At 39.1% G+C, this 22764-nt stretch overlaps 2 protein-coding genes across 2 annotated transcripts; one reads left to right on the top strand and one right to left on the bottom strand.

The window, feature by feature from the left end:
- Positions 1-1731: 1731 nt before the first annotated feature.
- LOC115225181 (zinc finger protein 436-like) lies at positions 1732-2553 on the top strand (the record flags this gene model as incomplete). Its single annotated transcript, XM_029796126.2, has 1 exon — positions 1732-2553. A coding segment is annotated over one exon (678 nt), but the record flags the coding sequence as incomplete, so codon positions are not given.
- Positions 2554-9674: 7121 nt separating this feature from the next.
- Positions 9675-21783, bottom strand: LOC118768086 (zinc finger protein 22-like). The gene is made up of 4 exons (XM_036513888.1): positions 21746-21783; positions 17129-17304; positions 9839-10025; positions 9675-9748 (listed from the first exon to the last, which is right to left on the bottom strand). Exons 1-3 carry the CDS (start codon positions 21781-21783, stop codon positions 9940-9942), a joined length of 300 nt encoding a protein of 99 aa, XP_036369781.1. The 3' UTR covers positions 9675-9748; positions 9839-9939.
- Positions 21784-22764: the final 981 nt, after the last annotated feature.

Here is a 22764-nt window from a genome sequence, read left to right as displayed (position 1 = left end):
AAGGGTGAAAGAAATTGAATATTAATTAATAACATCAATTTCGTATGGATTTTGGCGTTTGGTTCAGCAAATTATGTTTTTGATATACTCTACCGATGATTCGAAAATGATTTGTAAGTAAAATTACACAATCTATTAACGATGAAACAATTGTATAGAGTTAATCCATTTTTTCGTTATTTTTCATTTGTCCTGCCCGCTTACATTCTTGGCGTGTTGAATTAATGCTTGGGAACAATTCTTTAGTGGTGGATTCCCTTTGCGGATCTATTTCTAGCGTTAGAGTGACCACATGTGGTCCCTCTCTTAATACTTGTATATATATATGTGTGTGTGTACATATATGTGTATGTGTGTATACAAATATATTTGTAGTGAATCTTGAAGTAGATTGGATCCATCTTTTTCAAAATTTTAATTAACCCTTCACCAAATTTTTCCTAGGGCAGAACAATAGAGAAATCTCTATACAGAATGTTGTAAACGTTTTAATGCCTCAATGGATTCTGACCCCTGCAAACATAGACATTAAATGGACGACAGTGTTGATGTTGAATTACTATGTCGTTTAATGATTCTCTTTACTTCACTGCTTCTGTTTTTCTATTTCAGAATATCACATCATGTTGATATGAAAGAAATTACTTCATTTAGATGTGCCTCTGATATTTTATCAGCTCCCATCAACCAAAGGAAGATGATATATTTATAAGGAGCATTCATCAATACATCAAACTCATCTTATAAAGGAAATCTGTGAAAAACAACAGCAAAATATTTCTTCTGGACGATGGAATTAACAGCAACAATTTGAAGTCTTTGCTGTCTGGAATATAGAGGAGATGATTGTTTTACAGGTTAATTAAGCTTGGATGACTTTACAAAGGGGTAGACAATTGTCACCTCTTGATTTAGATATTAAGCAAAATCACAGATGAAAGAAGCATAGCATTAAATTATTCTCTGAAAATAGCAACACAAATTATTCATAGAAATGAATTTTTTTCCTATTCAGAATATCATACCATGTTGATTTAAAAGAAATTTCTTCATTCAGATGTGTGTCTGATATTTTGATTGACTTTCATCAATTAAAGGAAGACCATATATTCATAAGGCACATTCATCAAAAGATCAGCTTCTTTATATAAATAAAATCTTTGACGAACGATGGGGAAATATTTCTTCTGCATGATGGAATTAAGAGCAACATTTTTTTTGCCATCTGGAATGTAGAAATGATGATGAACCTACAGGTTAAGTTTGAGTAACTTTACAAAAGAGTTAACCAATTTGTATCTTCTGTTTTAGATATTAAGCAAGATCACCAATGAAAGTAACATAACATTTAATTATTCTCTGATGCATTTGAACACAAACATTCATAGAAATGAAACAGATGCTATCATTGTGATATGTATAACAAAATTATTCTCTTATAATGAATAATTCAACTAAAGCAAAAATCTCTGATAAAAGAGAAAGCCATATCACTGTGATATCTGCAGTAAGTCATTCTCTAAAAGTGGTAATCTAAGTAGGCACATACGTGTTCATACTGGAGACAAACCATATCAGTGTGATATCTGTACTGAATCATTTTCTCAAAATAGCACTTTAACTCGTCACAAATTTATTCATACTGGGGAAAAGCCGCATGAGTGTGATATCTGTGGCAAATCATTTTCTCGAAGTGCTAACTTGGCTACACACAAACGTACTCATACAGGAGAGAAACAATATCAGTGTGATATCTGTGGTAAATCATTTTCTACCAGTGGTGACTTAAATAAACACAAACGTACACATACAGGAGAAAAGCCACATCATTGTAATATCTGTGGTAAATCATTTTCTACAAGTAACATTTTAACTGATCACAAACTTGTTCATACAGGAGAGAAGACATATCATTGTGATATCTGTGGTAAATCATTTTCCCAGCATTCTACGTTAAACAGGCACAAACGTATTCATACAGGTGAGAAGCCATATCAGTGTGATATCTGTGGTGAATCATTCTCTGAAAATAGCCCTTTAACCAGACACCTACGTATTCATACAGGTGAAAAACCATATGAGTGTGATATTTGTGGTAAGTCATTTTCTAGAAGTAGTCATTTGTCTGGTCACAGACGTATTCATACTGGGGAAAAACCATATCAATGTGTTATCTGTGGTAAATCATTCTCTGATAATAGCAATTTAATCAATCACAGACGAACCCACACAGGAGAGAAGCTATATCTTTGTGATATCTGTGGTAAATCATTCTCTCACAGTAGTGACCTGCCTAAACATAAACGTATTCATACTGGGGAAAAACCATATCATTGTGATATTTGTGGTGAGTCATTCTCTCAAAAACGCCACTTAAGTACACATCTGAGTATTCATACACTAGTCTAACAGTATCAGTATCAAAATATATTACAACCCAGCAGGACAAGTGAGACCACAATATATGGCCTCTACATGGGATGTAGCCAGTCCACTTATGCATACCTTTCCTTCTTGGGACACAAACCTTCGTTGTGAAGACCTGTTGACTCAAGTGAGAATCAGAATCAAAATCGAAATCAATCAACATCAATGGAAATTGTAGCTGTGATACCAGTGCTGGTGGCATGTAAAAAGCACCATCCGACTGTAGCCGTTTGCCAGCCTCGTCTGGCACCTGTGCGGGTGGCACGTAAAACGCACCCACTACACTCACAGACTGGTTGGCATTAGGAAGGGCATCCAGCTGTAGAAACATTGCCAGATAAGACTGGGCTAGGTGCAGCCTTCTGCATCCCAGACTCCAGTTGGACCGTCCAACCTATGCTAGCATGGAAAGCGGACGCTAAATGATGATGATGACAAGAATTATGAATATTTTGTCTGCTAAAAGACAGGGTTTATTCCTCTTCAAGCTTGACATTATGAACTTCAGTTTCTTGGATGTCAATATGAAATTCATGAATCACAACTTCAATATCATTTATATATCTAAGTATATCAACACAGAGATGACTTTGTTTTCTGAAGAGGATTGTGCTGGATTTTTGAGGAATTTGTTATGAGTGAATAAAGGAATGGGAATAAGGAATAAAAGTTTTAAGTGACATTGATTTTGTCTTTGTTGTGTTTTCATCATCAACATCATCTTCCTTCTTCTTCTTCTTCTTCTTCAGTGTCCATTTTCTTTGCAGGTTTGGGTGGGAAAGTGTGACAGGTGCTGTCAAGCCAGAGTGCTGCTCCAGGTTCCACTCAGATTTTGCTTGCTTTCTTAGGCTGTATCCCCTTAAGACGTCCATTGAGGTAAAATAACATTCTGTGCCATATGAATATGTCCCTCGTTTAAGAAACAGATTGGGTTTATTTACATTTGTGAAGAAAAAAATGATACCCTTCCCCCTAACCCCAATCATAAAAGAGATTGTTGTGCAATAGATCGATACTAGGGTCATAATTATGGGTGACAATTTCATATAACACCGCTAGAAAATTTTCAAAGGCACAAACGAATTCATACTGGAAAAAAAACATATCGCTGTGATATCTGTGGTAAAACATTTTTTGAAAATAGTGCTTTAACTAGTCACAAATATATTCATACGAAAGAGAAACCGTATCGGTGGTAACTCATTCTCTTGTAATTGTCATTTCACTAATCACAAGCATATTCATTCAGGAGAGAAGCCATATCACGGTGATATCTCTCTATATATAAACAGCAAAATGAATGTGTGCGTGTCCTTTATACAAATCCACAATTTTTCAGTTAGCGGGCTCGCACTTTTTATAGTCATTCAAAACTATCCAAGGGTGGTCGTGCACATCTTTACATTTCCCCAGTCACCCCCACAAAGCCATTAAAAAAATCAATAGAAGTGACCCTTTTGTGAATTTTCTATCCAAATCCCAATCAAAATGCCCGAAACTTGATACACCAATTGAATGCCAGCTAGCTGTATGTGATTGGTCGGAGATTTGGACAGTACTTGCGTGTTTGTGCGCACGAATGCAGCTGTATATGCATGCACTAGCATAGTGCTAGTCTGTGATAAATCATTCTCTCAAAATAGTGCCTCAACTAAACACAAACAGACACATAAAGGAGAGAAGCAATAACCTGTAGTCATTCATTTTTTGAAAATTGTGTTTTAACTACACATGAACATGTTCAAACCAAACAGAATCTATGTTATGGTCATCATCATCGTTTAACGTCTGCTTTCCATGCTGGCATGAGTTGGACGATTTCACTGAGGGCTGGCGAACCAGATGGCTGTACCAGGCTCCAATCTTCATCTGGCAGAGTTTCTATGGCTGGATGCCCTTCCTAACGCCAACCACTCCATGAGTGTAGTAGGTGTTTTTTACGTGCCAGAGGAGGCTAGCAAGCGGCCACGATCGGTTGGTGCTTTTACATGTCACCGACACGGACGCCAGTCAGGCGGCACTAGCATCTGCCACGTTCGGATGGTGCTTTTTATGTGTCACCGGCACGGGTATCTTAACTACAATCCCCATTTGATTTTTATTTTGAAGTTGGTATCTATGATTCATTCTCTCGTAGATCTAACTTAAGTGTACATAAATCTTATGCAAGTCATCTTATGCATAACATGCATAAGATCTGGTCATCAAACCTAAGTAGAGACTTCAAACTTGAAATCTTCAAAGCCACAGTCGAACCAATTCTACTATATAGCTCAGAAACCTGGACGTTATCAAAGAAGCTTGAGAGGCGGTTGGATGGAACTTACACTCGCCTCCTTATGAGAGCTCAAAATCTCTCGTGGAAGCGCCATCCAACCAAAATGCAAATATATGGGAAACTACCACCTGTGTCATCTCTTGTGAAAGGTTGGAGAGTCCAGTTTGCTGGACATTGTTGTAGAGCTGAAAAGGAGGTAATTTCTACTCTTCTCTGGAAGCCATCTACTCACAATGCCAGAGTCGCACACTCTCCTACCCTAATGTAATCTCCATGGATACAGGCATCCAGCAGCAGGACCTCCGTAATGCCATGATGGACCGTGAGGTCTGGCGTAGCATGGTAAATTCCATTGTCTCGACCACGGTCGCAATACCAGAGGGCGCACACTCTCCTACCCTGATGTAATCTCCAGGGATACAGGCATCCAGCAACAGGACCTCCGTAATGCTATGATGGACCGTGAAGTCTGGCGTAGCATGGTAAATTCCATTGTCTCGACCACGGTCAAACAATGATGAATGAATGTACATAAATGCAATTCTGCAGGAGAGAAGCCAGGTCAGTGTGACATCTGTGCTAAACCATTCTCTTGAAAAAGCTACATCCATACACATGTAGGTATTCACCCACATGTGTAACTTTATCACTGTCAAAATACAACAATAGGCGCAGGAGTAGCTTCCTTACCTACCACAAGGTTCTGGGTTCAGTCCCACTGCGTGGCATCTTGGGCAAGTGTCTTCTACTATTGCCTCAGGCCAACCAAAGCCTTGTGAGTGGATTTGGTAGATGGAAACTGAAAGAAGCCTGTCGAATATATGTATATATATATATATGTGTGTGTCTGTGTTTGTCCCCCTAGCATTGCTTGATAACCGATGCTGGTGTGTTTACATCCCCGTCACTTAGCGGTTGGGTAAAAAAGACCGATAGAATAAGTACTGGGCTTACAAAGAATAAGTCCCGGGGTCGATTTGCTCGACTAATGGCGGTGCTCCAGCATGGCCGCAGTCAAAATGACTGAAACAAGTAAAAGAGTAAAGAGAGAGTAATTAAGACTAATTTGTCTGCCGAAGACTTTCTTTTTCCCCTTGTTAACTTCAATACTGTTAATGGGAACCTCAAATGTGTCATCATCTGTAAAAATATTGACTCCGAGATGACTTGATTACTGAAAATGCCTTTGGTCGGATTTTAAAGAATTATGAATAAAAAGTCACACAAAAGTTACCATTTTGTGTTTGTGTTGTTGTTCTATATCTAGATGCTATCTCTTCATCATCATCATTTAACACTAGCTGAATGATAACTAAGTTATTTTATTAAATTCTTTGTTATATTTAAAGTAATTGAAAGAAACACAGAACATCTCGACAGAAAATGGTAACAAAAGGCTTAAAATATATGATAGAGAAACAATTCTTAACCCTTTTGATACCAACCCAGCTGAAACCACCTCTGGCTCTGTAGTACAAATGTCTTGTTTTCAAAAGTTTTGATTTCAAATCTTCTGCCAAACCTTAGTCACAATTTATGTTCCTAACACCAGCTTAATGCTAACTAAGTTATTTTATTAAATTCTTTGTTATATTTAAAGTAATTGAAAGAAACACAGAACATCTCAAAATAAATACAGTAACGAAAGGGTTAATGTCCGCTTTCCATGCTAGCACGGGTTGGACGGTTCGACCGTGGATCTGGGAAGCCAGGAGGCTGCACCAGGCTCCAGTCTGATCTGGCAGAGTTTCTACAGCTGGATGCCCTTCCTAACGCCAACCACTCCGTGAGTGTAGTGGGTGCTTTTTACGTGCCAGGCGAGGCTGGCAACGGCCATGATCGGATTGGTGCATTTTACATGCCACCTGAACAGATCTGTAAATCTCTCAACTGGCACAAAGTAATATCCTTTCCTTATTGCTTTTACCTTCTTGCAGTTGGGGGTGTTTTTATCTTGCACAGTCCTTGGTGACCCTGTTGCCAAATATACAACCCTGGAGCTGGAGTCATGTAAAAAGCTTAAATACCAGTGTCATATACAATGCATAGGGGCTGTTGCCACATGAAAAGCAATGGTGCTGGAGCCACGTGTAAGGTACTGGAGCGATACAAAAATTACAGTTGCTGGGGTCAGGAAAAAAATGCTAGTGCTGGAGCCATGGAAAGTGCTTTTGGGCCGAGGTCATGTAAAAGTCACTGCTGCTGGTCCCACTTAAAAAGCACTGGTGAGGGTCTAGGAGGGGCTGTGTGGTAAGTAGCTTGTTTACCAACCACATGGTTCTGGGTTCAGTCCCACTGCGTGGCACCATGAGCAAGTGTCTTCTGCTATAGCCTCGGGCCAACCAAAGCCTTGTGAGTGGATTTGGTAGACGGGAAAACTGAATATAAGATATACCCATATCATATATATGTATACATACCATATATATATATATACATATATACATATATACATACATACATATATACATTATATACATATATAATACTATACTACATATAAGAATATATATACCTATATATATATATATACATATATATGCTACGACTCTAAAGGCGGTGTGCTCGCATGGCCCGCAGTCAAATGACTGAAACAAGTAAAAGAGTAAAAGAGAGAGAGAGTACCACACAAGAAAAGGCCTGGTGATGGTGTCACACAAAAAGCGCAGGAATTGGTATCACATAAAATTCTTTGGTGTTGATCCCTCATGAAAAAACCATGGGCAATGATGTCATGTGAAAAACTCTGGTGGTGGTTGCAAGTGAAAAATTACTATGGTTGGTGCTGTGTAAAAAGCCCTGGTACTGGTACCACATATGAAGCTCTGGTCATGGTACTATGTAACATGAATTGCTGAGGCTGTCACACACAGCAGCGAGCTGGCAGAAACATTAGCACGCCGAGCAAAAGACTTATCGGTATTTCATCTATCACTACGTTCTGGGACATATTCATAAGGCACAGAATGTTTTTCTACCTCAATGGACGTCTTAAGGGCATACAGCCAAAGAAAGCAAGCAAAATCTGAGTGGAACCTGGAGCAGCACTCTGGCTTGCCAGCTCAGGTCACAATTTCCCACCCAAGCATGCAAAGAAAATGAACACTGAAGAAGAAGAAGGAGAAGAAGAAAAAGGAGTAGGGGAAGAAGAAGGAGGAGGAGAAGAAGAAGAAAAACAAAAAGGAGGAGAAGATGAAGAAGAAAAAGAAAAAGAAGGAGGATGAGGAGGAGAAGAAGAAGGATGATGATGATGAAAACACAACAAAAACAAAATCAATGTCACTCAAAACTTTTATTCCTTATTCCCATTCCTTTATTCTCTCAAAACAAATTCCTCAAAAATCCAGCACAATCCTCTTCAGAAACCAAAGTCATCTCTGTGTTGATATATTTAGATATATAAATGATATTGAAGTCGAGATTCATGAATTTCATATTGACATCCAAGAAACTGAAGTTGATAATGTCAAGCTTGAAGAGGAATAAACCCTGTTTTTTAGCAGACAAAATATTCACAATTCTTGTCATCATCCTCATTTAGAGTCAACTTTCCATGCTAGCATGGGTTGGACGGTTCAACTGGGGTCTGGGAAGCCAGAAGGCTGCACCTGGCCCAGTCTGATCTGGCAATGTTTCTACGGCTGGATGCCCTTCCTAATGCCAACCACTCCGTGAGTGTAGTGGGTGCTTTTTACGTGCCACCGGACACAGGTGCCAGGCGGGAATGGCAACGGCCACGATTGGATGGTGCATTTTACATGCCACCAGCACTGGTATCACAGCTGCAATTTCCATTGATGTTGGTTGATTTTGATTTTGATTTCGATTTTGATTCTCACTTGCCTCAAAAGGTCTTCACAAGTAGAGTTTTGTGTCACAAGAAGATAAGGTATGCATAAGTGGACTGGCTACATCCCAGGTAGAGGCCATGGGTTGTGGTCTCACTTGTCCTGCGGGTGGGTTGTAATAAATTTTGATATTGATACGATTACACCTGTGTATGAATACTCAGATGTGTAATTAATTGCGCGTATTTGAGAGAATGACTCACCACAAATATCACAACGTTATGGTTTTTCACCTGTATGAATACGTTTGTGACTGATTAAATTGCTATTATCAGAAAATGACTTACAGAGATATCACAGTGATGGTTTTTTCCCGAGTATGTATACGTTTGTGAACAGACAAATGATTACTTCTGGAGAATGATTTACCACAGATATCACAATGATATGGTTTTTTCCCCAGTATGAATACGTCTGTGACCAGACAATGATTACTTCTGGAGAATGATTTACCACAGATATCACAATGATATGGTTTTTCACCTGTATGAATACGTTTGTGTCTAGGTAAATCAGCTCTTCCAGGAAATGATTTACCACATATATCACACTGATATGGGTTTCTCTCCTGTATGAGTACGTTTGTGTTCAGTTAAATCAGCACTTCGAGAAAATGATTTACCACATATATCACACTGATATGGTTTCTCTCCTGTATGAGTGTGTGTTGTGTTGTGTTCAGTTAATCAGCACTTCGAGAAAATGATTTACCACAGATATCACACTGATATGGTTTTTCTCCTGTATGACCACGTTTGTGTTGAGTCAAGTGACTAATTTGACAGAATGATTTACCACAGATATCACACTGATGCGGCTTTCCCCCAGTATGAATATAATTTGTGAAGAGTAAAGAGCTTTTGTCAGAAAATGATTTACCACAGATATCACACTGATATGGTTTCTCCTGTATGAGTACGTCTGTGTGAGTAAATCAGTCTTCGAGAAAATGTTTACCACAGATATCAACTCTGATATGATTTACCACAGATATCATCACTGACTATGTGTTTCTCTCACTGTATGACCTTGTGTTGTGTTGAGTCAAGTGACTAATTTGAGAGAATGATTTACCACAGATATCACACTGATGCGGCTTTCCCCAGTATGAATAAATTTGTGATGTGTCAAAGTGCTATTGTCAGAAAATGATTTACCACAGATATCACACTGATATGGTTTCTCTCCTGTATGAACACTGTCTGTGCCTTAGATGTTACAACTTTGAGAGAATGACTTACCACAGATATCACATGATATGGTTTTTTCCTGTACCTGAGTATGAGTACGTTTTGTGTTTAGGTAAGTCAGCACTTCGAGAAATGATTTACCACAGATGTCACACTGATGCGGCTTTTCCCCAGTATGAATAAATTGTGAGATTAGTTAAGAGCTTTTGTCAGAAAATGATTTACTACAGATATCACACTGATATGGTTTCTCTCCTGTATGACCACGTTTGTGTTGAGTCAGTGACTCTTTGAGAGAATGATTACTACAGATATCACACAATGATGGTTCTCTCCTGTATGAGTACTTGTGTTCAGTTAAATAAGCTCCGAGATGTGATCACTGATGGACCATCAGTATTGGTGTCTCCTGTATGACCACGTTTGTGTGGGTCAATGTACAATTGAGAGAATGATGTTTACACACATATCACATTATAAGTTTGTCTCCAGTATGAACACGTATGTGCCTACTTAGATTACCACTTTTAGAGAATGAGTTATACCCAGATATCACACTGATATGGCTTCTCTCTTTTATCAGAGATTTTTGCTTTAGTTGAATTATTCATTATGAGAGAATAATTTCGTTATACATATCACAATGCTAGATCTGTTTCATTTCTATGAATGTTTGTGTTCAAATGCATCAGAGAATGATTAAATGTTATGTTACTTTCATTGGTGATCTTGCTTAATATCTAAAACAGAAGATATAAGTTGGTTAATCTTTTGTAAAGTTACTCAAACTTAACCTGTAGGGTCATCATCATCTCTACATGCCAGATGGCAAAAAAAATGTTGCTCTTAATTCCATCATCCAGAAGAAATATTTCCCCATCGTTCGGCGCAAGATTTTATTTATATAAAGAAGCTGATCTTTTGATGAATGTGCCTTATGAATATATGGTCTTCCTTTAATGATGAAAGTCAATCAAAACATCAGACACACATCTTAATGAAGAAATTTCTTTTAAATCAACATGGTATGATATTATGAAATAGGAAAAAAATTCATTTCTATGAATATATTTGTGTTGCTATTTTCAGAGAATAATTAATGCTATGCTTCTTTCATCTGAGATTTTGCTTAATATCTAAATCAAGAGGTGACAATTGTCAACCCCTTTGTAAAGTTATCCAAGCTTAATTAACCTGTAAATCAATCATCTCCTCTATATTCCAGACAGCAAAGACTTCAAATTGTTGCTGTTAATTCCATCGTCCAGAAGAAATATTTTGGTTGTTTTTCACAGATTTCCTTTATAAGATGAGTTTGATGTATTGATGAATGCTCCTTATAAATATATCATCTTCCTTTGGTTGATGGGAGCTGATAAAATATCAGAGGCACATCTGAATGAGTAATTTCTTTCATATCAACAGGATGTTATATTCTGAAATAGAAAAAAAAAGAAGCAGCAGTGAGATAAAGAGAATCATTTAAACGACATAGTAATTCAAGATTGCAAATCTTACAACATCAACACTGTCGTCCATTTAATGTCTATGTTGCAGGGGTCAGAATCCATTGAGGCATTGAAACTTTTACAACATTCTGTATAGAGATTTCTCTATTGCTCTGCCATTGGAAAAATTTTGGTGAAGGGTTAATTAAAATTTTGGCAAGGATGGATCCAATCTACTTCATGCGTGCAAGATTCACTGCAAATATATTTGTATACACACACACACACACATATATATATATATATATATATATATATACATACAAGTATTAAGAGAGGGACCACATATGGTCACTCTAACGCTAGAAATAGATCGGCAAAGGGAATCCACCACTAAAGAATTGTTCTCAAGCATTAATTCAACACGCCAAGAATGTAAGCGGGCAGGACAAATGAAAAATAACGAAAAAATGGATTAACTCTATACAATTGTTTCATCGTTAATAGATTGTGTAATTTTACTTACAAATCATTTTCGAATCATCGGTGGTAGAGTATATCAAAAACATAATTTGCTGAACCAAACGCCAAAATCCATACGAAATTGATGTTATTAATTAATATTCAATTTCTTTCACCCTTACACACACACATATATGTATACATAATAATACATATATATGCATAAATACATACGTATACGTACATACATGTTTGTTTATATTCGCGAGTGCCCGTTCTGCGTATTTTATTTTTTAGTATAAAATAGTTAAAAAATAGATTAATCGTTCTAATTTTCTCTGGTACTATTTAAAAAGAGTGGTCCCGGTGAGCGCACTTGCGCTAGTTAGTCGTGACTAGTCGATCCTACAACGACTACCTAGCAAAGTAAATAAAACACAAAATAAATAATTGTTTTCACACAAAATAAATAATTTTTTGGCGATCCTTCGGTATAGGTACCGTGAGTGGCTTTGTTTACATTTCTGAAGATAACAGAAACCCTTTTCTCCCACCCCTAACACAAACCTTAACCACAACCCCCCATATATATAGAAAAAAAAGACACTTTCTTGAAACGTATCTGGTACTTCCGGTACCTATACCGAAGTTACGCTCATTTTTTCAAACAAAGAAAATAATTTTTCTAAAACAAAGTAAATAAAACAAAAATACAAAGTAAGGATCGACTAGTCACGACTAGCTACTGCAGATGCACGCACCGGGACCTCTCTTCTTAAATAGTACCCTTGTAAGAGTTAGCACTTCCTTCTCTAAGCTTGGATTCGAAATCGAGTCCAAGAATCATCGGTCGTCAAATACCAATGCATGTATAGGCGCGAAATTAAGAATCCCTTTGTCCTGACATTGCTCGGGTCGGAGGTCAAAGGGAGATGATCAATCAGTTTCTGTCAGAACAAAGGGATTCTTAATTTCGCGCCTATACATGCATTGGTATTTGACGACCGATGATTCTTGGATTCGATTCCGAATCCAAGCTTAGAAAGGAACTGCTAACTCTTACACCCTTGTATGTTGTTTATATTCGCGAGTGCCCGTTCCCCGTATTTTATTTTTTAGTATAAAATATTTAAAAAATAGATCAATCTTTATAATTTCTCCATACTTTATGTATCTGGATATATTTCCATTCCTAACTTTTTCTCACAAGTAAGCGTCATTATCTTGGAGAGGTGCGCGGTACTACTAGCGAACAGTGGCCCGGTGCGCGCACTCACGCATCCGTGCTAGCTAGTCGTAAGTAGTCGATCCTACGACTTTTTAACCCTAACCTTAGTTCGTTTACAAAAATAATGTATTTACTTAGTTTTAAAAATTGTAGGATCGACTACTTACGACTAGCAAGCGCGGATACGCGAGTGCTCGCACCGGGATCACTGTTCGCTAGTAGTACCTTATTATTATTGGTATTATCATCATCATTACAGCCTTAAAATAAATCTTTGTCAACTTACCGTATTCAGATACAAACAACGAGTCAGTGATCGTTAATTAAGCACCTTAATTAATTAATTAAGGAAAGTTATATCCCTTTATATGGTTACAGTTCTTCAAATTTCTATGACTGGTTCGTTTCGTTCTGGTGTCTTCTTTGTCCCATTCTGTCAACGATTTTACCTTGAAGGTAATATAGAATATATACACTCACATATTCTAATCTACGACCGTTTCCAGCGCACGAACTGGACCCCGTCGCAGACACCGAAAGAAAGAAGGCATCTTTGACTTATATCTTCCTGATGTGACGTCAGGCCGTTGCACTTCCGATCCGTTTTCTGACGTCATTTTCTCTCCTGTCCAATCATTGTCCTTCCTTCAACTTCTCTCTCATCTAAAGAACAATGCTTGGATACCTTTCGGGAATCTTTTCGGTTTGACCGGCAGTTTTTAAAATAATTTCCACGTAACTAAACACTTTTAAACTTCGTATACTGGTAGAATGTGTTTATAAAACATTTTTTCTCTTGCTTATTGAGAAAATTCAACGGTTTGTAAGATATTTGTTGTTGTTTTTTTCTTCAATTTCTGCAATTCAACCAATCACTGACGTTTATTGAGGGTAAAAAAAAAACATTCTGTGCCGTATGAATATGTCCCTCGTTTAAGAAACAGATTTGGTTTATTTATATTTGTGAAAAAAAATATATACCCTTCCCCTAAAACAGATTGAAATGCAATAGATTGATACCAGGGTCGTAATTATGGGTGACAATTTCATATGGCACCACTAGAAAAAACTGCCGTTCAAACCGAAAAGATCCGTTTTCACTTCTATATGATTACTTTAACATTGAAGGGTTCACATAATCCCATTATTTACTGGCAGGGTCACTAGCACGCCAGACAAAATGCTTCACAATATTTCGTTCGTCAATAGCTTTGTTGAGGGATCTTTTCCTTTTGAACGGCAGTTTTCAACACAATTTCTAGTTAACTAAACACTTTAAAATTTCGTTTACTGGGAGAATGTGTCAAAATAAAACATTTTTTTCTCTTGGCTTTCTTGAGAAAATTGTAATTTGTAAGTTGTCTCTGTTTGATCTGGCAGTGTTTCTACAGCTGGATGCCCTTCCTAACGCCAACCACTCCAGAAGTGTAGTGGGTGCTTTTTATGTTCCACCTGCACAGGTGCCAGGGGAGTCCGGCATCGGCCACGATCAGTTGGTGCTTTTAACGTGCTATCAGCACATTTTCTTAATCGTTGTCAGGTTCCCGCTTCGAAAAATAATTACTGTAACATAAAGAGGTTCACAGAATTCTATTATTCACATTATTATTATTAGTAGTAGTAGTTGTATTATCACTATTACAGCCTTAAAGTAAATCTTTATCAAAATACCGTATTCACAAATAAGCAACGAGTCAGTGAATCAGTAATTAAGCACCTTAATTAAGAATTTAATTGTTGAACCAGGGTTGAAATGTAGCAGAAGTTATTTCCCTTTACATGGTTGTCTTCTTTCAGTTCACCTATAGGTGGCTCTACTGACTGGTGGGATTCGTTGTAGTTTCCTCTTTGTCCCTTTCTGTCAAGAACTTCACTTTCAAGGGTTTTCAAATTTTTACAAGATTCTTTCAATAAAGTGTACTCACACATTCGGATCTTTTCGGTTTGAACGGCAGTTTTTTCTTGCAGTGTCATATGAAATTGTCACCCATAATTATGACCCTAGTATCGATCTATTGCATTTCAATCTGTTTTAGGGTTAGGGGTGGGGAGGAGGGTATCTTTTTCCTTCACAAATGTAAATAAACCCAATATGTTTCTTAAACGAGGGACATATTCATTATGCACAGAATGTTTTCACCTCAATAGACGTCATTGATTTGTTGAAATTTTCACCCATAATTATTACCCTAGTATCGATCTATTACATTTCAATCTGTTTTAGGTTTAAGGGTGGGGGGGAAGGCTATCTTTTTTTCTTCACAAATGTAAATAAACCCAATCTGTTTCTTAAACGAGGGACATATTCATAAGGCACAGAATGTTTTTCACCGCAATGGACGTCCTAAGGGCATACAGCCAAAGAAAGCAAGCAAAATCTGAGTGGAACCTAGAGCAGCACTCTGGCTTGCCAGCTCAGGTCACAATTTCCCACCCAGGCATGCAAAGGAAATGGACACTGAAGAAGAAGAAAAGAAGAAGAAGAAGAAGAAGAAGAAGAAGAAGAAGAAGAAGAAGAAGAAGGAGGAGGAGAAGAAGAAGGAGGAGGAGGAGAAGAAGAAGAGAAAAACAAAAAGAAGGAGAAGAAGAAGAAGAAAAAGAAAAAGAAGGAGGATTAGGAGGAGAAGAAGAAGAAGGAGGATGAGGAGGAGAAGAAGAAGGATGATGATGATGAAAACACAACAAAGACAAAATCAATGTCACTTAAAACTTTTATTCCTTATTCCCATTCCTTTATTCTCTCATAACAAATTCCTCAAAAATCCAGCACAATCCTCTTCAGAAACCAAAGTCATCTCTGTGTTGATATATTTAGATATATAAATGATATTGAAGTTGTGATTCATGAATTTCATGTTGACATCCAAGAAACTGAAGTTGATAATGTCAAGCTTGAAGAGGAATGAACCCTGTCTTTTAGCAGACAAAATATTCATAATTCTTGTCATCATCATCATTTAGCGTCCGCTTTCCATGCTAGCATGGGTTGGACGGTTCAACTGGGGTCTGGGAAGCCAGAAGGCTGCACCTGGCAGAGTCTGATCTGGCAATGTTTCTACAGCTGGATGCCCTTCCTAACGCCAACCACTCCGTGAGTGTAGTGGGTGCTTTGTACGTGCCACCGGACACAGGTGCCACACGGGGCTGGCAAACAGCTACGGTCGGATGGTGCTTTTTATGTGCCACCAGCACGGGGGCCAGGCGAGACTGGCAATGGCCACGATCGGATGGTGCTTTTTACATGCCACCAGCATTGGTATCACAGCTGCAATTTCCATTGATGTTGGTTGATTTTGATTTTGATTCTGATTCTCACTTGCCTCAACAAGTCTTCACAAGTAGAGTTTTGTGTCCCAAGAAGGAAAGGTATGCATAAGTGGACTGGCTACATTCCAGGTAGAGGCCATGGGTTGTGGTCTCACTTGTCCTGCCGGGTTGTAACAAATTTTGATATTGATACGATTACACCTGTGTATGAATACTTAAATGTGTACTTAAGTGACATTTTTGAGAGAATGACTCACCACAAATATCACAATGATATGGTTTTTCACCTGTATGAATACGTTTGTGACTGATTAAATTGCTATTATCAGAAAATGACTTACCACAGATATCACAGTGATATGGTTTTTTCCCGAGTATGTATACGTTTGTGACCAGACAAATGACTACTACAAGAGAATGATTTACCACAGATATCACAATGATATGGTTTTTCCCCAGTATGAATACGATTGTGATTAGGCAGGTCACTACCGTGAGAGATGATTTACCACAGATATCACAATGATATGGCTTCTCACCTGTATGAATACGTTTGTGCCCGTTTAAAGTAGAATGCTGGGAAAATGATTTACCACAGATATCACACTGATATGGTTTTTCCCCAGTATGAATACGTATATGAGTAGTCAAATTACTATTTCTAGTGAATGATTTACCACAGATATCACAATGGTTTGCTTCTCTCCTGTATGAATAAGTTTGTGTTTATTTAATTCACCACTGGTAGAGTATGATTTACCACAGATATCACACTGATTGGTTTCTTCTGTATGAACGTCTTGTGTTTAGGTAAGTCAGCACTTTGAGGAAATGATTTACCACAGATATCAAACTGATATGCTTTTCCCCAGTATGAATAAATTTGTGATGAGTTAAATTGCTATTTGAGGAAAATGATTTACCACAGATATCACACTGATGCGGCTTTTCCCCAGTATGAATAAATTTGTGTGAGAGTAAAGTGCTATTTTCAGAAAATGATTTACCACAGATATCACACTGATATGGTTTCTCTCCTGTATGAGTACGTTTGTGTTTAGGTAAGTCAGCACTTCGAGAAAATGATTTACCACAGATATCACACTGATATGGTTTCTCTCCTGTATGAGTACGTTTGTGTTTAGGTACGTCAGCACTTCAAGAAAATGATTTACCACAGATATCACACTGATGCGGCTTTTCCCCAGTATGAACACGTCTGTGCCTTCTTAGATTACCACTTTGAGAGAATGACTTACCACAGATGCAAAGAGAGAGGTTTGGAGATGCCACTATGAAAGGTTGCTGAATAAAGAAAATGAATGGGATAAAGAGAGTCTGCCGAATGTTGACCCAACAGAGGGACCAGCTATCCGAGTTGATAGTTCCGTGGTAGCTAAGGAAATTAGAAGCATGAAGACAGGGAAAGCCCCAGGCCCATCAGGAATTACTGCAGAGATGCTCAAAATATCTGGCAGTGTCGGCTATAACCTAGTCACCCGTATAGTCAGCCAGGTGATACACGAAGGAGTCATACCCAATGACTGGTGTAGCAGCGTACTAGTCAACTGCTACAAAGGTAATGTGATGCCCTAGATACAAATAATTACAGAGGTATCAAGCTGTTGGATCAGGTAATGAAGGTTACGGAGAGGGTCATAGCCCAACTAATTAGAGAGAGAGTTAGTTTAGATGAGAATGCAGTTTGGGTTTGTGCCAGGGAAAAGCACCACTGATGCTATATTCCTGGTAAGGCAGCTGCAGGAGAAATACCTAGCCAAAGATAAGCCCCTGTACCTGGCTTTCGTTGACATGGAGAAAGCCTTTGATAGGGTCCCCCGATCCCTCATCTGGTGGTCAATGAGGAAACTAGGGATAGATGAATGGCTGGTGAGGGCTGTGCAAGCCATGTACAGAGATGCCGTAAGCAAGGTTAGGGTTGGCAACATGTACACAGAAGAATTCAAAGTAGAGGTTGGGGTCCACCTCAGCCCCCTCCTATTTATCATAGCCTCCAGGCAATAACAGAGGAATTCAAGACAGGTTGCCCCTGGGAGCTCCTCTATGCTGACGACCTCGCTCTAATTGCTGAGTCACTATCAGAACTGGAGGAGAAGTTCCAGGTGTGGAAGGAGGGTTTAGAATCGAGGGGCCTTAGAGTCAACCTAGCTAAAACCAAAGTACTAATAAGTAGAAAGGTAGGCAATCCACAAATGTCCTCAGGAAGATGGCCCTGCTCGATCTGTAGAAAAGGTGTAGGTAGAAACTCTATAAGATGTACCCAGTGTAAGCTATGGACACATAAGAGGTGCAGCAATGTCAAAGGTAGGCTAACTGGGAAGATAGTTTTTATATGTGGCAGATGCTCGGGAGCATAACCTCCGAAAATCTGCAGAAAACAACTTCCGTCACTTTCCAGGGGGAAAAACTAGAAGTAGTTGATAGCTTCCGTTATCTAGGTGACCAAGTCAGTAGTGGGGGTGGGTGCGCTGAGAGTGTAACTGCTAGAATAAGAATAGCCTGGGCAAAGTTTAGGGAGCTCTTACCTCTGCTGGTGACTAAAGGCCTCTCGCTCAGAGTAAAGGGCAGACTGTATGATGCATGTGTTCGAACTGCCATGCTACATGGCAGTGAAACATGGGCCGTGACTGCTGAGGACATGCGTAAGCTCATGAGGAATGAAGCCAGTATGCTCCGATGGATGTGTAATGTCAGTGTACTTATTCGACAGAGCGTTAGTTCCCTGAGAGAAATGTTGTACCTAAGAAGCATCAGTTGTTGCGTGCAAGAGAACGATTGCGCTGGTATGGTCATGTGGCAAGAATGGATGAAGATAGGTGTGTGAGAAAGTGCCAATCCCTAGCAGTTGAGGGAACCCGTGGAAGAGGTAGACCCAGGAAAACCTGGGACGAGGTGGTGAAGCACGACCTTCGAACGTTAGGTCTCACCATGGAAATGACTAGAGACCGAGACCTATGGAAGTATGCTGTGCGTGAGAAGACCCGGCAAGACTAGTGAAGCCATAACCCGTGGCCCCTACCTGGGACGTAGTCAGTCCACCTGTGCATAATTCCTGCTTGTGACACTTGTGAAGACCTGTTGAGGCAAATCAAATCAAAGTCAAATCGAATCAAGTCAAACCAAATCAAAATAGATGAACATCAATGGAATTTGTATCCTTGTGGTACCAGTGCCGGTGGCACATAAGAAAACCATCCAAAAAGGACCGTAGCCGGTAACGCATCGACTGGCCTCCGTGCCTTGGGTACGTAACAAACACCATCCGATCGTAGCCGTTCGCCAGCCTCGTCTGGCACCTGTGTCGGTGGCACATAAGAAAAACACCGCAAACACCATATCCGAGCGTGGCCGTCTGCCAGCCTCGTCTGGCACCTGTGTCGGTGGCACATAAAAAACACCATCCGAGCGTGGCCGTCTGCCAGCCTCGTCTGGCACCTGTGTCGGAGGCACATAAAAAACACCATCCGAGCGTGGCCGTCTGCCAGCCTCGTCTGGCACCTGTGTCGGTGGCACATAAAATCACCCACTACACTCTCGGAGTGGTTGGCGTTAGGAAGGGCATCAAGCTGTAGAAACAGTGCCAGATCTGACTGGCCTGGTGTAGCCTTCGGGCTTGCCAGACCCCAGTTGAACCGTCCAACCCATGCTAGCATGGAAAGCGGACGTTAAACGATGATGATGATGATGATGATCACAGTGATATGCTTCTCTCTTTTATCATTGATTTTTGCTTTAGTTGAATTATTCATTATGAGAGATTAATTTCGTTATACATATCACAGTGATAGTTTCATTTCTATGAATGTTTGTGTTCAAATGCATCAGAGAATAATTAAATGTTATGTTACTTTCATTGGTGATCTTGCTTAATATCTAAAACAGAAGATATAAATTGGTTAATTCTTTTGTAAAGTTACTCAAACTTAACCCGTAGGTTCATCATCATCTCTACATTCCAGATGACAAAAAAAATGTTGCTCTTAATTCCATCATCCAGAAGAAATATTTCCCCATCGTTCGGCGAAGATTTTATTTATATAAAGAAGCTGATGTTTTGATGAATGTGCCTTATGAATATATGGTCTTCCTTTAATTGATGAAAGTCAATCAAAATATCAGACACACCTCTGAATGAAGAAATTTCTTTTAAATCAACATGGTATGATATTCTGAAATAGGAAAAAAATTCATTTCTATGAATATATTTGTGTTGCTATTTGCAGAGATTAATTTAATGCTATGCTTCTTTCATCTGAGATTTTGCTCAATATCTAAATAAAAGGTGACAATTGTCTAACCCTTTGTAAAGTTATCCAAGCTTAATTAACCTGTAAAACAATCATCTCCTCTATATTCCAGACAGCAAAGACTTCAAATTGTTGCTGTTAATTCCATCGTCCAGAAGAAATATTTTGCTGTTGTTTTTCACAGATTTCCTTTATAAGATAAGTTTGATGTATTGATGAATCATCATCATCATCATCATCATCATTTAGCGTCCGTTTTCCATGCTAGCATGGGTTGGACGGTTTAACTGGGGTCTGTGAAGCCGGAAGGCTTTATCAGGCCCAGTCAGATTTGGCAGTGTTTCTACGGCTGGATGCCCTTCCTAACGCCAACCACTCCGTGAGTGTAGTGGGTGCATTTTACGTGCGACCTGCACAGGTGCCAGACAGCGCTGGCAAACAGCCACGAACGGATGGTGTTTTTATGTGCCACCGGCACAGGGGCCAGTTGAGGTTGGCAACGGACAAGAAGGATGGTGCTTTTACGTGCTACCGGCACGGGGACCTGGCGAGGCTGCCAACGGACACGAGCGGATGGTGCTTTTACATGCCAAAGGCACGGGGCCAGGCGACGCTGGCAACGGACAAACGATCGGATGGTTTGCTTAACCACAGCTGCAATTTCCACTGATGTTGATTTGGTTTGATTTTGACTGTTCTGAGGGGTCTTGCCGGGTCTTCTCACGCACAGCATACTTCCATAGGTCTCGGTCTCTAGTCATTTCCTTGGTGAGACCTAAAGTTCGAAGGTTGTGCTTCACCACCTCGTCCCAGGTTTTCCTGGGTCTACCTCTTCCACAGGTTCCCTGAACTCCTATATATATATATGTATGTATATATGAATGTATGCATAAATATATATACATACATATATATATACATCTCCAAGGGATCTGGGTTCAAGTCCCATGGCTGGTTGTTGACAAAGTTTTAAATGGTGGTGCCCCAGCATGGCCACAGCTCATCAGCTGAAATCAGATGAAATGAAATGAAATATATATATATATATATATGCGTGTGTATGTGTGAGTGCAGATATATATATATATACATATATATATAAATATATACACACACACACACATATCTATATATACACACACACTAATATAATATATACACACACACACTATATATATACATATATATACACACACACATATATATATGTAGAAATTTTAGATTAAAAAAAAACACTGCCTATCTTAATTTTGAAAAATAAATTTTTTAAAAAACAATTATTTATGGAATGACACAGAATACGTTTCTATCCTTCATTCACCGACTTACTTGACCGTCCGACTGCTTGTCGGTCTGTCTCTCTCCATCTCCGTCTCTCAACCCCTGTACGAATTTGCTGGCATAACGATTGGTTTCAAGGGAGAATACTCACAAATATATGGTACTAGAGTTTGCTCCCTTGAACAATGTTGCGAAACCGATTCACTTCTGTTTTCTGTTTTCAACGTCTTAAGGGAGTCTACTCTTAGATATATGTGGTTTATATGTATATAAGAGTTCTCTCCCTTGAGACCATTTACCTACAAAATAGATTTTATCGTCCGAAGTTTGCTAGTTTCGATTCTTGGACGACCGCCATGCTGGAGCACCACATCAGCGTGTTTACTCACACTCATCGACGGCTGGGCTTATCTCTCTTCAGACTGCTACTCATTCCTTCCTTCTCCTTTTGTCGAATTGCTAAGTTACGATGACGTAAACAGCCGAAACCGAAAATGAAGCGTTGACTTGGGACAAACACAAGTCACAGATATGGAAATATGTGTGTGTGCGTGTTTGTCTGTGTGTGTGCATGTGTGTTTGCGCACGTAAGTGTGTGTGTGTGTGTCTGTGATATATATATACATGTATATATATACACCTTTTACACATTTTTTACCATTTTTGCCACCCGGGCGCCAATCTAGTACGGTTGATCGTGTGAATTTTCCAAGCCTCCTCCCCACCCCCTCCTTTGTCAGCGCGCTTTTTTTTTTTCGTCATATTCCTTCAATATACGATGCCTTACACCTGTTACACATATTTTTTTCCATTTTTGCCACCTGGGCGCGGATCTATAAATAAAATAATTTATTTACTTAGTTTAATAAAAAAAATTGTAGGATCGACTACTTACGACTAGCTTGCGCGAGTGCGCCCACATTGAAAATGTCCAGTACACAAAAGAACAGCTGTCTGTCACAGGAAACTGTAGAGAATCCTCATCATCATCATTGTTTAACATCTGTTTTCCCTGCTAGCATGGGTTGGACAGTTCACTGGGTCTGGGAAACCAGGAGGCTGCACCA

The sequence above is a fragment of the Octopus sinensis genome, linkage group LG27 (genome assembly GCF_006345805.1).
Source record: "Octopus sinensis linkage group LG27, ASM634580v1, whole genome shotgun sequence".
NCBI lineage: Eukaryota > Metazoa > Mollusca > Cephalopoda > Octopoda > Octopodidae > Octopus > Octopus sinensis.
The sequence above is the reverse complement of the archived record's forward strand: the minus strand, read 5'-3'. Positions and strand labels throughout refer to the sequence as shown.